We start from the raw sequence: 13440 nt of genomic DNA, 5'->3' as shown, positions 1-13440 counted from the left end.
ATGGTTGCTCTAAAAGCTAATGACTGGGTATTCAGATAGGTGATTGAGAGTGATTGATGGGATAAGGACATTGTGTAGATGTGGAGGACATGAGGTGAGGATAGCGAGCGGTGGTGAGGTATAGGGCAGTACATATGTAAACAGCCACACCAATCTAAATTGGGGAATCCAAGCCAGTTAACTGGTGGGGTGGCGGGTGGAGAATATAGATAGACCTCTCATAACCTACATGTAATACTCCTGTGCTTTCGCGTTTTTAGAGTCTACTAAACTGCATTTCGCAAGTTGATCCAGACGCATACATAGAGTTATCGTCGATTTGTTTATCACGTTTGAAGTTCTATCAATGCAGGCCGCCAATCAATGCCAATTGGCAAGGTGCTCTCAAATTACCGGATGCAATATATTACACAATATTTATAAAATGGTCCCTTTGTCCAAAGATCTACAGCATCTATTCAATCGTGTTTTCCCTGAAGAATTTGAGCACCGCTAAATGAGTATCCCTCGTTAGCTACATACACTTTTTTCAAAGAAAAAAGAAGATAGAAACGGACCTTGTCTGAACTCTTCAGGCTTCTCTGAAATAACCCAGTGCCCTGCTTCAATATCGGCGATTTGGGCGTTTGGGAAAAACTTTCTGATAGCATGAATAGTCTTCTCGCCGACATATGTACTCTGCAGACCGCGAACAAACAGCGTTGGCCCGTTGTACGTGGCCCCCGGGTCGCTCTGGCTAAAAGGGAAATCGGCCATGTGGTCAAGAGCAGACCCCAGAGTGTCTAGGGGCACTCGGAATTTCATTGTTTTGTTATCATTGTCAGGGTCACGGATGAGGTTTGTCAAAAGAAATTGGCGGATTGGGAGGGACTATCATAAAAGTTAGTAAAGCTGGCTGTTTCGGTTTTTTTTTTTTCCTGGTCAATAGTTACAGGCTCATATTTGGTCAAGATCTTATCAGCCTCGCTAGTTTTGGCCACACGCGCAGCTTCGATTTCTCTCATACCCTTGACGTATTCAAAGAAAGAGGAACCTAATCCAGCATTGACCGGGGCGTTGTCAACAGGAATCAAGCCTGTGATTGTTTCCGGAGATTGCAGTGCCAGGGTCATGGCAGTTTTGGCACCCCTAGTATAGTTAGAAGATAACCCTCATGCGTGATGATGGACATACATGGAATGGCCAATTAGAACAGTCTTCCCTAGGCGATGCTGTTTGATGAATTGTGCAACATCATCTGCAATATGGGTATACGTGTGCCCTGGGGAATGGCCTGTGTCCCCGTGATTTCGAAGGTCCTAATCACACGTTAACCACAAGCTCTCCGTTTTACACGAGTGCTTCCAGAAAATAAATACTTACGACGATGTAGATGTTACGGTTCAAGTCGCGTGCCAGAGCTCTGTTCAAGCGTGAGTTACTTCTCTTACAGGTGTATGTCAGCCAAGAAAAAACGTACTTGCTTATGCTTCGATTATTCCTTTTCGAGCCAAACAATCCATGCATAAAAACTATTGGTTGCCCATTGCGCTTCGTGTCTTGGGCCGACGGGGGCTCAATTAGTTGGTAGGACAACTCCACAGGAAGCGAAGCAGATGCAGAGAAGAGTCTTCTCTGACTGCTCCAGCATTGCCGCGTTGTGCTTCTGAGCGGCATCGACAAGATCATTTTGCGTCTTGAATGACTCATAGTTGGTTGGGTTGATGAGACTTGGTTGTTTATCGCGGAAAAGAATCCAGGCCCCGATAAGGGAGGCACGTGATGATAAGGATTTATATCTTATTTCTTCTTGTTTTTCTGGTTTAAATAAAGAATGCAATAAATCTGTATCTAACTAGGTGTACTCAATAAAATCATTGACGACTAAAAAGTTCCCTTCTAGCCCTTATTATTGCTCGACAGGCTCATCCAACAACTTGGGCACATTTTCCACCAAATACTCGACAATAGCATCCGGACCCCGCTCAACTTGCAGGCCGTGAGGGATGGCGTGTGTTTTGATACCGGGACGGAGTCTCTTTGCTGTAGCAATAATTCCCTCTGCTTCTTCAGCCGTCCACATGGAGGCGCAGAACTGGTTTGGTGTTAGACAGACCAGACAACATTAGGTGTTCGGGGAAGACGCTACCAGCACGTCGGGTTGATGTTCTTTGACCTTGGGCTCAACCTCTTCGATCTCTGTGGGTAACACGTTAATAAACAGCATTGAAAAAAAAAAAGACAGTGAAACACACTTTCGCAGTTGGCCACGTAGAGAATCGTATAGCGATCCTTGAGCGCCTCGACCAGGCGGCCAATCAGTCTCTTGGCTCTCTCAGGCGCAGTGTTGACGGTGACGAGCCGGAAAGGGCCTTTTGGCTGTGTTTCTGACATGACGAATGAGTACAGGGGAAGTATTGAATGTTGTTTTCTGCAGTAATTTTTCTACTAGTAGTTACTGCCAGAGATATATATAGCGGTTTGCCAGCTGCCGGTTCCCCACACTGGGCCTGGGGATAAGACTTTTGCCGCCCCTCCGTTCCGCCGGTCTTGTCTCCGTTGACGGTTTCTTACAATAGATAACTATTTACAACTTTCCTCTTCCCCCCAAAAAAGCATAACTGTCACTTTTGTTTCCATGTTGCGCAATTTAGCTACAATGGCGTCGTCATTTTCTCGTGAGTTTGAAACATTGAAATGTTCTCTTTTACGTGGCCCACTACTAATCTACTCATCCAGGTATCGTTCGCTTCGTGCCCAAGTCCGATGCCTCCAAAGTCTTTGTTGGAGAACCAGTCGACCCGAAGGTTGATGTCGGGCTAGCTCTCTACGAGGGCAAAGATGTCCAAGTAAACCGGTTCTCAGGATCGTCTATTCTGGCCCCGGGCGAGAAAACTGGAAACGTCGAAAGCATCAAAACAGTTCTTTCGCCGTTGGCGCAAAGCGAAGTCGGAACGATCAGATGCATTGGCTTGAATGTAATAAACTCCTCCTCTGCAAATATTTCTGCAGGCTGATCTGAAAATAAACAAACAGTACACCTCCCACGCAGCAGAGATGGGACTCGCCATTCCAGAACTCCCTACAGTCTTCCTCAAACCAGCCACTTCTCTCGCGGATCCCTGGCCAGCACCGTCAATCCTGCCCAAAATTACGCAAAAGGACAACACCGGAGACTACGAATCAGAATTAGCGATTATTATCGGCAAGACCGCAAAGGATGTCTCCGAGGCTGATGCTCTCAACTATGTGCTTGGATACACGGCCGCCAACGACGTCTCCAGCCGAACGTCACAGACAAACCAAAGCCAGTGGTGTTTTTCCAAAGGATTCGACAGTGCATGCCCGCTAGGTTTGTTTTTCTGTTTTCTTCTAGTAACATGTGTTCTAATTGTTCCATCGCTAGGCCCTGTCGTCGCGTCGTCGTCCCTCGTCCCCGATGCAGCCAAACTCCGGATTACTGGAGCCAGAAACGGCACCGTCGTCCAAGATTGTCCTCTCACGTAAGTTTGTCTTTGTTCCATGGTACGTATTCTACATCACGAACCTAAAGCTAATTCAAACCCTCACAGAGACATGATCTTCAGCGTATCGCAACTTGTCAGCTTCCTCTCACAAGGCACAACCCTACTACCCGGCACCGTCATTCTCACAGGTACTCCGCCAGGCGTTGGCGCCGCAAAGAAGCCTCCACAATTCCTCAAGGCTGGTGAAGAATTCCGCGTCACGCTGGACCCCCATGTTGGAACGCTGGTGACTCGGTTTGAGAACGAGCAATAGGCCGCCGTATATCCGGAGAAATTAAGGCCGTATGTATTACTCTAGATTGGTGGGGTGTGGGGGTCGAGGTGGGATGCTAATATGCTTAAACATTTACCCGGACAGGACCCCCACTGTATATGTCGGATTATCCGAGTTAGCATATTGCGACAGCTACAGTTAGAATTTCGTCTTTCTATATATAACCTTTATATATTATTCTCTATGAACCTTCAAATTCTCGCTTGTTCTAATTGTGATTTTACTTCAAAAGTGTTAGAAAACTCGTAAATTTCAAGATAAGCCTGCAGTACAAATAAATTCTCCATCGTCAATTGATATCTTATGCAATCATTCTTTCCCAACCACCTTACTGACTTCGACGCCATCCTGTAAAATGTTAGTAGAGCGATATATCAGAAATGTATATAGAAAGCACTTACAGTCCGTCCAGAGCCCATGTCAAACTTGGTAAGACTGGTCTCATAAAGATAACTTGGATCCCCAGGAACATTCTCCAACTCTACATTCTCCGCTCCGGACTTGATAGCCTTGGTCAAGTCGGCACCTTGCAGTACACTTTCCGGGAACTGGTGTTCCTTCAACTGCACTGCTTTTTCAGCTGGTGATGCCCTCACCCACGCGAGATAATCTGGCGCCCCCGGAACAATGCAGTTATCGGCCGCAATCACCGAGACACCCGGCTTCAACAGTCCGAGACTCTCAATCAGCCACAGGTCGTACACATAGCGATCCTTCCAGTGATCGACAAACAGAAACTCAATACTATCAATCTCATTCTCTTTCACCAGCCGCGCAATACTCTTGTGACTCGGCGCCACAAGCACAGTCACAATATCCCGCAACCCAGCCAACTCAACCAGCTGATTCGCAATGGCCGCATTGACCGGGTTAATCTCCAGGCTGAGATAGCGTTTCCCGCCGGCTGCGCGCAGCGCATCGCCAAACAAGATGGCAGAGTAGCCCACAAAGCCACCGAGTTCAATCACCGTCGAGGGCTTGTGGTCGTGGATTAACTGGCCGATGAAGGCGCCCTTGTTGGGGCCGATGGTCATCAGGCGCTTCTCGGTCACTTGCACAAAGTCGTCAATCGCGGCCAGCACGGCTTTGGGGTTGTTGCGGATGGAGTCGAGTTGTGGGAGGGAGAAGATGTGGTGGAGGAGATGGAGCTCTCGCAGGTCCTATGCATTGAGATTAGAATTTGTGGTATTGATTTTTAGAAGAAAAAGAGAGAGAGAGAGAGAAAGATTGGCAGTAGTACATACATCGTAAGAGCCTACAAAGGGAACCGTTGGTTTGGGCATGGTCGATGTTTCAAAATGTCGATGGCGGTTTATTTGGGAATGAATAGTAGAGAGGAAATTGAAGACAACATTTCTGCAAGGCCTCTCTCGAAATATATACAAAAGACCCCTCCATCGACGTCGGCGCGTCCTGCTCGATTAGTTGTGTTTGTCGGATATAGTCGCAGCAGCAGCTTGCGTGGATATGCTCCACTCCGGCCTGATCGGGCAAGCATCACCGATGCCGATGATCGGAACTGGTTTATCTGATTGATAACCCCGCAGATGTTGTTTTTCTAATGGCTTAATGTGTTTATGTTGAGAATGTATAAAACGCAACTATCTAGTCTTATGAAAGAACGGACCCACCCTGCAAATCCACTTATGTATATAGGAGTGAGAAAATGCCTCAAACCTCAAGTATGACAATATGTACATTGTAAAAACCTCACGCGCGAGGTGGCGTTAGTGCCTCCTTGACCTCGTCTACATTGACCGTCACATTTTCTGCCTTTTCGGCAACAGCAGTGATGTGTGTATTCTGTGACAGATAGCCGACCTGCTCTTTCAAAAAGCTGGCATGACTATCTGGAAGGACATTGACAAAGTCGGCTCCAGGGCTTGGCCATGCATAGTCAACCCATTCAGGGCCAAGAGTCGCACGTATACTGGACACAAATTCGGCTAATTGAGGCGATAGAGTTGACTTGTTTTCGTCATCAGTGACAATCGTGGAACTATCCAGGACCTCCCGGTATATCTGTAGACACTGCTCTAGTTCTTGCAAAGAACTGACTCCCAAAACGCTGACCCCGAGGCGTTGACCAGTGCTGAGATGGGCTGTAGCCGGGTCTACCGATTCGAGGGGATGACCCGAAGCCCCGACAGAAGATCCCTTTTGCCCCCAAGACTCCAGTCCATAGCGGATGGCGATTTTCTCAAGCTTTTCGTTTCTGGAGTTCACCCATTCGCTAGCCTTGTGAATAATAGATCTCAGCCCATTAGGCGCGGGATGCCATTCGCCGTGGGCTCCAACAGGCACGCCCTGGTTCCGTAGTAAGCCCATCCCCAAAAGAGACGCATTAGGAACGACATCCACACCGGCGGCACGAAGACGATGTAAACCCTGGGTCAAGAGTGAGGTGTTTTGCAGCGTATAATTGGCGTATGACATGACCACATCCAGAGGTTCGCCAGTCTCTTTCAAAACAAGCTCTGCCAGGGAACACAGCACATCCACCGGGTATCCTGAAATACCAATATATCGCACTGTCCCCTCAGTGTCGCGAATTCGACGAAGTTCCCGCACAGCGCCGACTACCTCTTGAGGGCTGACAAATTCCACATCATGGCAGTACACGACATCCAAGTAATTCGTCCCAAATCTCTGCAGGCTTCGATTGATACTGAACCTAACAAACGCGGGAGAATAGTCAAACGAAGAACCCGCGATCCGGCCCACCTTTGTCAGTATACGATATGTGTGGCGGGGAAAGTCTCGCTGGACACAGTCGGTGTTTAGAGCACGGCCGAGTAGCTCTTCGGAGGGGCCATAGTATGGTGAAGTATCAAAGGCTCTGATCCCCGAGGATAGCGCGCGGTGAACGATAGTCGTCGTCGGCAGAGCAAAGGGGTCTTCGTTATACTGGTGGTTAAACGTAGCGGTGCCGAGGATGAGCGGTGGCAGCTCTTGAGAAAGGGGAGTCGCCGGACGACCCATGTCTTGGATTTTTGGTAATTAAAAATACCGTTGAACCCTCCCAAAACACTGTCGGGAGCAATCTGTAGAGTATGGGGAATGGACAGAAAACCAAAGGGTGGAGGGGCAATTTGTATTCTCCAGAGGCGAGAAAAATTCCCGATAAGGAATAACTGTTCCGATAAGACCGATCTGGCAACCACGCACTTATAAATCAGGAAACCATGCCCAATCTGGAGAAGTATAGTGCACGGTCTTGATCGAACCAAGAATTTGCGAGATTGGGATCAGGTCCTGGAGCTTTCTGTCCCTGGCTTGGATGAGACCGTTGCATGCTGCCTCGACAGCCCCCGCGGGGCCCGGCCGATGGCGCCATCCTTTGAAAAGGGCGCGGCGATCGCTGTTGAGGTCGCCGATATTAGGAATTAGCCGGGATGATACTCCACCTATTTCTAGATCCTGGGTTTGGTGGGAAACTGGGCAGGCCGTGCTGCCATGAACCGTAAATTGGAATGTGGTGAGAATACACGTGGGGTGGGACAAAGCCGTGCAGCAATCCGGAGGCCGGAAGCCAAGATGACAAAGCGGAGCAATTGACACAGAATATCGCGTGGAGTTGCTTTATATGTTGTTGTTATTTCTATATGATTAACTGGAACAGATTGTACCTGTCAAGGTCTTTTTATCATTCTCAAATTCATAGTATATTACACTAAGATCACAAGGTGAAAAGTAGCACGATTGTCACCGCAGACCCAATACCTATTATATCCTTGGACGCTCATATATACTGTCCATCCTGATCGGCCAGGGCTTGGGAAACGAGTCTGCGGCCACGGCTGCGACAAAGGAAATCCAAAATAAACGCCATGCTATGCAATGACCCAACAACAGCGGACTCGGCCGCTCATATAATATGATACAGTTTTCTAACATGCTGAAATGGAGATGGAAGGGAGATTGTGGACGATGTGGTCAATGTCAATGCGACCAAGTCGGATTTTGCGTAGACCGAGGGTTGCCGGAAAGAGGAAAAGAAAGAAAAAATTTCCAAAGCGATAGCATACTACCGGTCCTTGTAAACCTTTGGTTTCCATCCCTCCTTCAATTCGTTGTCCGTTTTGGTGTGGCGTTCGGCTTCGCGAACCTCCATCTCAATGCGTTCGCGGGCTCGAAGAATTTTGCTTTGAAGGTAGAAGCTGCCACCCTTTTCAGGGTTGTTCAAATCGAAGAGTTTCTTGAATCGTTCCATGGTATTCTCCATTTGCACTTGGCCACCTGCCGGTGGCTTCACGTTGAGAATCCTGCAGGCCTCGTCGAGGGAAAGTCCGTTGGAGGCATATGTACTGGCGCCGGTGACGTTGCCCTTTTTAATCTCGGCGGCGTATTTGGAGCTTGCAGAAGCCTGTTTATATGCTTCCACAAAGGCCCGGCCAAACACGCGTGAGCCGGTGAGAACGATCGTGGTCAAAATGCGGTGCGCCTGTCATTCAATCACTGGTAAGCAAACACCGAGTAACAAATGGAGACCGAGTTGGGAACGCGTATTATAAGCCAAGGAAACATACCATTTTTTTTCCCCGACGAAATTCCTCTCTCAGCAGAGGGATGGATGTAGATAGTAGCGGCTGATGGGCTCGTTGTTTTGCTCACCTCCTGCTGATCGGCTTCGGAGCAGAGGAAAAAATTGCCGTCGCCCAGAAGCGGTTAGTCTGGTGGCGATCACGTGACGCCAAAGCGTAAATTTGTGCAAACATGGTTGATCGATCGAGAGGATATTGGAATAATAATATAATATTATTAATACTCTTTTATTGACAAGAGGATAGGGTACTTTCATATTTAATCGAATCAATGCTACTATTATGTCTACAATGCAAAGGTGTCCCCGATACTCCCTAGTATACGACCTCCGGAATAGTAAATACTCCGAGAGTAGTGACTTTTACCCAGTTCGCAGACATAGCTAAAGACGCCCTCTGTAGTACTATTTCCTCAGAAACCATTCGACGTCGGACAGACTACTTCCAAGGCAAATAATAATATCAATACTACTTGGACCACTGACGTAGTTGGGTGCGCTAGTCCGGAATAGGCAAGTGCCTAGGTACATCTGCCTGTGGAGAGCTTAGAAGTATCCTTGCGAGCCGGCCTCTTGCTGCTGGAAAGACAAAAAAAAAGAGCTAAATGCAGATAGTAGTACTAGTTAAATCTCGGATTATTATAGTATCCTCGGGAACGCGCTATGATTACCCAGCTGGGACGAGCATAAAGCCTGGGCCGAAAGCATGGGGAAGGCGGTCACATGCCGAACAAGGCTCGGCTCTCGCCCCGCAGCCGATCTCCATCTCCTCCGGTTCTTTCGTGTTGACTAGGATCATTCAACTGCTACGACTAGTAACTATTTTCGCTTCGTCCTTCCTTCTGCTATTCCATATCTCTCAGCTGCATGCTGCTCCGTGTTATGCGAACGCCCGCAATGATCTCTGGGAGGTAGTCGAACAAGTTTGTGCATGGCAGCTCTTGGTAAGTCCATCTCAGAACCTCTTCTTTTGCACCCGTCGACACCGCATCATCCTGCTCATGGACTGGACTTGCCTCTAACACACTCCTTTCAGAATCCCCGTGGATCGATTCCATGTCGCCGCCGTCGAATCTTTCCGACAATGGCGCGTCGTCTCCTCTCCGCGACTCCAATCCACCTACAGTCGCCGCCTTCTCTCCCACAACGATAGCCGGCTCGTCGCTCGCATCTCGACAGCGTTCGAGTGTCATCGTCCATCGAAAATCTCCTCTCTTAGTCGCTACTCCCCCGCCGGTCACCCGCGCTCTGGCGCATTCGCATCCCTTCTTACTACCGCTGAATAAACTCGCCGGACTGCTGACATGGTCGAGCGGTGATTCATGGGCAAGCTTTCTGCTTGTGGCCGGGTTTTGGGCCATCGTCCTCTACTCAGATGCCATTATCCTGTACGCTGGCCCCATCCTGGTGGTCACGGCATTGATTTTGGGCATGTACTCGAGACGGTATTCGCCTCTGTCGTCGACCGGGGTGACGGGGGAAAAACATCGGCATAAAAAGCAATCGCCTGAAACGCTCGCTACTCGACACCAAAAGAGTTTGGATGAAATTGTCGAGACAATGAGAGAGTTTACCACTCGTTGCAATATCATGTTGGGTCCATTACTAGAAATGACCGATTTTCTTTCTACGCAGAGTACGGCGACATCTGCCACTACCAGACCTGCTCTTACATCGCTTTTGATTCGAATTATTTGTATTACACCCATTTGGATTCTCCTTACACTTCCCCCCCTATATATCATCACCACTCGCCGCGTTATTCTTGCAGTCGGCACCGTCGTTCTTACATACCACTCGAGCCCTGCTCGCGTCTTTCGGGTCATCCTGTGGAGATCTCTCGCCATCCGCCGGATCTGTACTTTCCTGACAGGTCTCAACTTTTCTACCGAAGCAAAGCCGAAAGAAAAAACACAATCTCGGTCCAATGGCTATGCGACTGCGATTGCAACATCATCAAAAAGTGACGGCGGGGTGCGTTTTACCTTCATCTTGTATGAAAACCAGCGACGATGGCTGGGTATTGGATGGACATATTCTTTGTTCCCCCATGAACGCAGTGCCTGGACTGATGAGCATTTGAATTCCGTGCCACCGAAAGATAATTTCGAGCTGCCTGACGCCAAGGATGGGAACGCGGCATGGCGCTGGGTTGAAGGAAGCGAGTGGCGCATCGAAGGCAGTGACGATTCGGGTGATGGAGGCGGTTGGATCTATTACGACAACAAGGTATGACCTGCACCATATAATGAGAATTTTAGCTGACAGCTCTGTAGTGGCAAGATGGACGCCGTGGACAAGACAGCTGGGGCAAATATACCCGTCGCCGCAAGTGGTATAGGGATGCTGAGCTTGTAGAAACCGAAGACACTACTACTAGCGAGAATGCGGATAAAGTACAAGATGATACAGCCTCAATAACAGGGAGCGTGCGAAAAAGGCGCTGGTTTGGCGGTTCAAAGGACAAAAATATTCCCACGTCGCCGTCCAGTATCTCTGTAGCTTCCACAAGCCAAATCCCTGAAAACCCATCCCTGGAGAAAGTGGCCAGCACGAGTGCGACTTCCAGGCCGATCAGTATGCAGCATTCTCGGACAGCTTCCTTCGGCGTGTACAGCACCAGTCCTGGTCAGCAGAGTTCGGCCAGTTCACAGCGCCGAACGCTGGGCAGTGGTGACGGTGACAGCCAGAGCATTCGGGATCGAGAACTTGAAGAATCACAGGACCGGCATGACCGATGGGCGGCTCGCGCGAGCAGTGGCACAGAGCGGGCGGAGAGAGAGCTGGGACTGGGAGATGATGTCAACATGGGGTTGAGTTGATACATAGGTTGCATCCATTGTTGCATTCAGTACGACGAATATTCTCGGTATTGTTATCAGATCACCTAATGGCTGGTCTTGGTTGCATCTTATACCTCTAGTTATCTGCCCCAACATCCTTATAGTGGTATTCCTTAATACAGTAATATCGTGTCTTTCACGCTTCGCTCTGCTGCTTGTTAAATCATGTGGCACGTATATATTTCTTGATGCATTACAAATTACTAAAGTATTATTTTTTCTCCTTCTGAATGCATGTAGGGCTAGCGGCGGCCAATCACGGGTTCGGGAGCCCGCCCCTTCTTCAAGATCGCCTTTGACTCACTCCAAGCTTGCATACTAGCACTGTCTTTGAACTTGATATTTCCTCACCGGCAGATGAGACACATCCGGATCTGAGCAATGGCTCAGTCTCAGGAGCTTGTAATCCTCCACTTCAACGACGTGGTGCGTGGAATTTAAACAGTATCAATGTATTAAAATCTCATGCCAGCAGTACCACATATCCAACACAAATCTAATCGCACGCTTCGCCACCGTGCTCTCCAATCCAGACTACATCGCAGAAGATAGTCCATCCTCCAGCGGCCTTGATAATAATAATATACTCCGCATCTTCAGCGGCGATGCCTTTTCGCCCTCACTCGAAGCCGCGGTCCTACGCGGCGGCCACATGGCGCCAGTCCTCGACGGTCTTGGGGTAGATGCCGCCTGCTATGGGAACCACGATTTTGACTTTGGCGAGGTACGGCTGATCGAGCTGGCCAGACAGACGCGTTTTCCGTGGCTTTTGGCAAATGCGGTTTCGGGGAAGGATGGAAACCGCCGTTTGCTTGCTGGTGATCGGGAGTATCTGGTGAAAGAAGTTGCGGGGTATAGGATTGGGTTTTTTGGGTTGGCAGGAACGTATGGATATACCTTTTTAAAGACAAACTGGTAGATACCGTTCTTTCTGACTCGTATAGTGACTGGCCGTCTAATTGCCAACATCTGCCGGAATGCACCATCCTAGATCCCTCCACTGTGGCTAAGAAAGTCGCTTCTCATCTCCGTCTTTCAGAAGGATGTGATCTCGTGATTGCTATCACACATATGCGTCTAGTCGACGATCTAGCCGTGGCTAATGCCACACTCTCAGGCGCTGCAAGGGTAGATATACTGCTCGGTGGGCATGATCATCACGTTGTGCGGAGGGCTGTTGGCGACAATAACCCGGATCCAAACACACTACAGTCCGGGTGTGATGATGTGGCCAATATAAGCAACTTTAGAGGCGATGTGCGGGTTGTCAAGAGTGGCAGCGATTGGCGTGGGCTTTCGATTCTTCGCCTGCAAGTTGGGAAAAATGATCAAATAAACGCTTTTATATCTAACATATCATGTTAGTTCAATAACCTGCTTGGCTGATTCCATGTACTAATGAATAACAGTACAACAAATCATAGACCTCGAAAAGCTACCCAACTACAACACCATCCCCCCCTCGCCTCAAGTTCTCAACGCCCTCCACACCATCCACGACAGAATCGAAAACAATGTCCAGCGGCCGCTGTTGCACACTGCCGTCCCGCTCGAAGGACGAAGCCGACTCGTCCGAGGAGAGGAAACCAACCTAGGTAACATGCTCGCGGACGCAACATGCGCTTTTTACAACTGTGACATTGCACTGATCAATAGCGGCGGCATACGCTGCGACCGGGTCATCGAAAGCACTACTAACGGTACAGCGCCGCTCTGCATTCGCGACGTGATTGAGATTTGCCCGTTTGATAATGCATTTGTAGTCAAGCGAGTCAGTGGGCACGTACTCGTCGAGGCACTGGAAAATTCAGTCTCGAATGCGTATTCTGACGGGCGTTTTTTGCAGCTCTCTGTTGGTCTGTGTGTGACCATAGACTGGACGCGTCCAGAGGGCGAGAGGGTATGCAGCGTTTTGGTTAGTCGTGCACAGGACGACACTCCCCAACAGCTCGACAGAGAGCAAATTTATATAGTTGCAATGGCGGCTTTTATCGGCTCTGGGTTTGATGGGTATTCCTGCTTTCAGAACACAGAGACGTTAATTGATGCGGAGGGGGCTGTTACAGATACGAATCTTCTGCTGGAGATGTTCAAGACTGCGAGGGCCGACGCGGATCATAGCGAGCTAGATATTGCAGATGACCATACCAGTGGCATTCGCAGGGCGAGGAGGGCGGTTATCCGACGGTTTCATACTGACGGGTTGCCGGTGGTGGCGCCGGTGGTGGAGAGGAGGATGGTCGCTGTATAGGGATATAATTTATTAATTAGATA

General features: G+C 49.0%; 8 protein-coding genes across 8 annotated transcripts; 3 read left to right on the top strand and 5 right to left on the bottom strand.

Annotated features, from left to right (window-relative positions):
* Positions 1 to 454: 454 nt before the first annotated feature.
* On the bottom strand, positions 455 to 1689 carry TRUGW13939_07858 (uncharacterized protein; the record flags this gene model as incomplete). Its single annotated transcript, XM_035490995.1, has 6 exons — positions 455 to 492; positions 558 to 870; positions 933 to 1128; positions 1174 to 1298; positions 1363 to 1402; positions 1460 to 1689. The coding sequence occupies 6 exons, from the start codon at positions 1687 to 1689 to the stop codon at positions 455 to 457; spliced, it is 942 nt and encodes a 313-aa protein (XP_035346888.1).
* A 199-nt stretch (positions 1690 to 1888) lies between these two features.
* Positions 1889 to 2373, bottom strand: TRUGW13939_07857 (uncharacterized protein; the record flags this gene model as incomplete). The annotated part of the gene is made up of 3 exons (XM_035490994.1): positions 1889 to 2074; positions 2129 to 2178; positions 2235 to 2373. 3 exons carry the CDS (start codon positions 2371 to 2373, stop codon positions 1889 to 1891), a joined length of 375 nt encoding a protein of 124 aa, XP_035346887.1.
* Positions 2374 to 2617: 244 nt separating this feature from the next.
* On the top strand, positions 2618 to 3759 carry TRUGW13939_07856 (uncharacterized protein; the record flags this gene model as incomplete). The annotated part of the gene is made up of 5 exons (XM_035490993.1): positions 2618 to 2657; positions 2719 to 2927; positions 2992 to 3331; positions 3386 to 3482; positions 3552 to 3759. The coding sequence occupies 5 exons, from the start codon at positions 2618 to 2620 to the stop codon at positions 3757 to 3759; spliced, it is 894 nt and encodes a 297-aa protein (XP_035346886.1).
* A 330-nt stretch (positions 3760 to 4089) lies between these two features.
* Positions 4090 to 5063, bottom strand: TRUGW13939_07855 (uncharacterized protein; the record flags this gene model as incomplete). The annotated part of the gene is made up of 3 exons (XM_035490992.1): positions 4090 to 4128; positions 4182 to 4940; positions 5025 to 5063. The coding sequence occupies 3 exons, from the start codon at positions 5061 to 5063 to the stop codon at positions 4090 to 4092; spliced, it is 837 nt and encodes a 278-aa protein (XP_035346885.1).
* Positions 5064 to 5490: 427 nt separating this feature from the next.
* TRUGW13939_07854 (uncharacterized protein) lies at positions 5491 to 6762 on the bottom strand (the record flags this gene model as incomplete). Its single annotated transcript, XM_035490991.1, has 1 exon — positions 5491 to 6762. The coding sequence occupies one exon, from the start codon at positions 6760 to 6762 to the stop codon at positions 5491 to 5493; it is 1272 nt and encodes a 423-aa protein (XP_035346884.1).
* Positions 6763 to 7807: 1045 nt separating this feature from the next.
* Positions 7808 to 8312, bottom strand: TRUGW13939_07853 (uncharacterized protein; the record flags this gene model as incomplete). The annotated part of the gene is made up of 2 exons (XM_035490990.1): positions 7808 to 8224; positions 8310 to 8312. 2 exons carry the CDS (start codon positions 8310 to 8312, stop codon positions 7808 to 7810), a joined length of 420 nt encoding a protein of 139 aa, XP_035346883.1.
* A 1067-nt stretch (positions 8313 to 9379) lies between these two features.
* On the top strand, positions 9380 to 11145 carry TRUGW13939_07852 (uncharacterized protein; the record flags this gene model as incomplete). Its single annotated transcript, XM_035490989.1, has 2 exons — positions 9380 to 10552; positions 10600 to 11145. 2 exons carry the CDS (start codon positions 9380 to 9382, stop codon positions 11143 to 11145), a joined length of 1719 nt encoding a protein of 572 aa, XP_035346882.1.
* A 402-nt stretch (positions 11146 to 11547) lies between these two features.
* On the top strand, positions 11548 to 13417 carry TRUGW13939_07851 (uncharacterized protein; the record flags this gene model as incomplete). The annotated part of the gene is made up of 4 exons (XM_035490988.1): positions 11548 to 11592; positions 11642 to 12051; positions 12111 to 12526; positions 12576 to 13417. 4 exons carry the CDS (start codon positions 11548 to 11550, stop codon positions 13415 to 13417), a joined length of 1713 nt encoding a protein of 570 aa, XP_035346881.1.
* Between the last annotated feature and the right edge of the window lie 23 nt (positions 13418 to 13440).

The sequence above is a fragment of the Talaromyces rugulosus genome, chromosome IV (genome assembly GCF_013368755.1).
Source record: "Talaromyces rugulosus chromosome IV, complete sequence".
Taxonomy (NCBI): Eukaryota; Fungi; Ascomycota; class Eurotiomycetes; order Eurotiales; family Trichocomaceae; genus Talaromyces; species Talaromyces rugulosus.
This window is presented reverse-complemented; position numbering and strand designations above follow the sequence as displayed.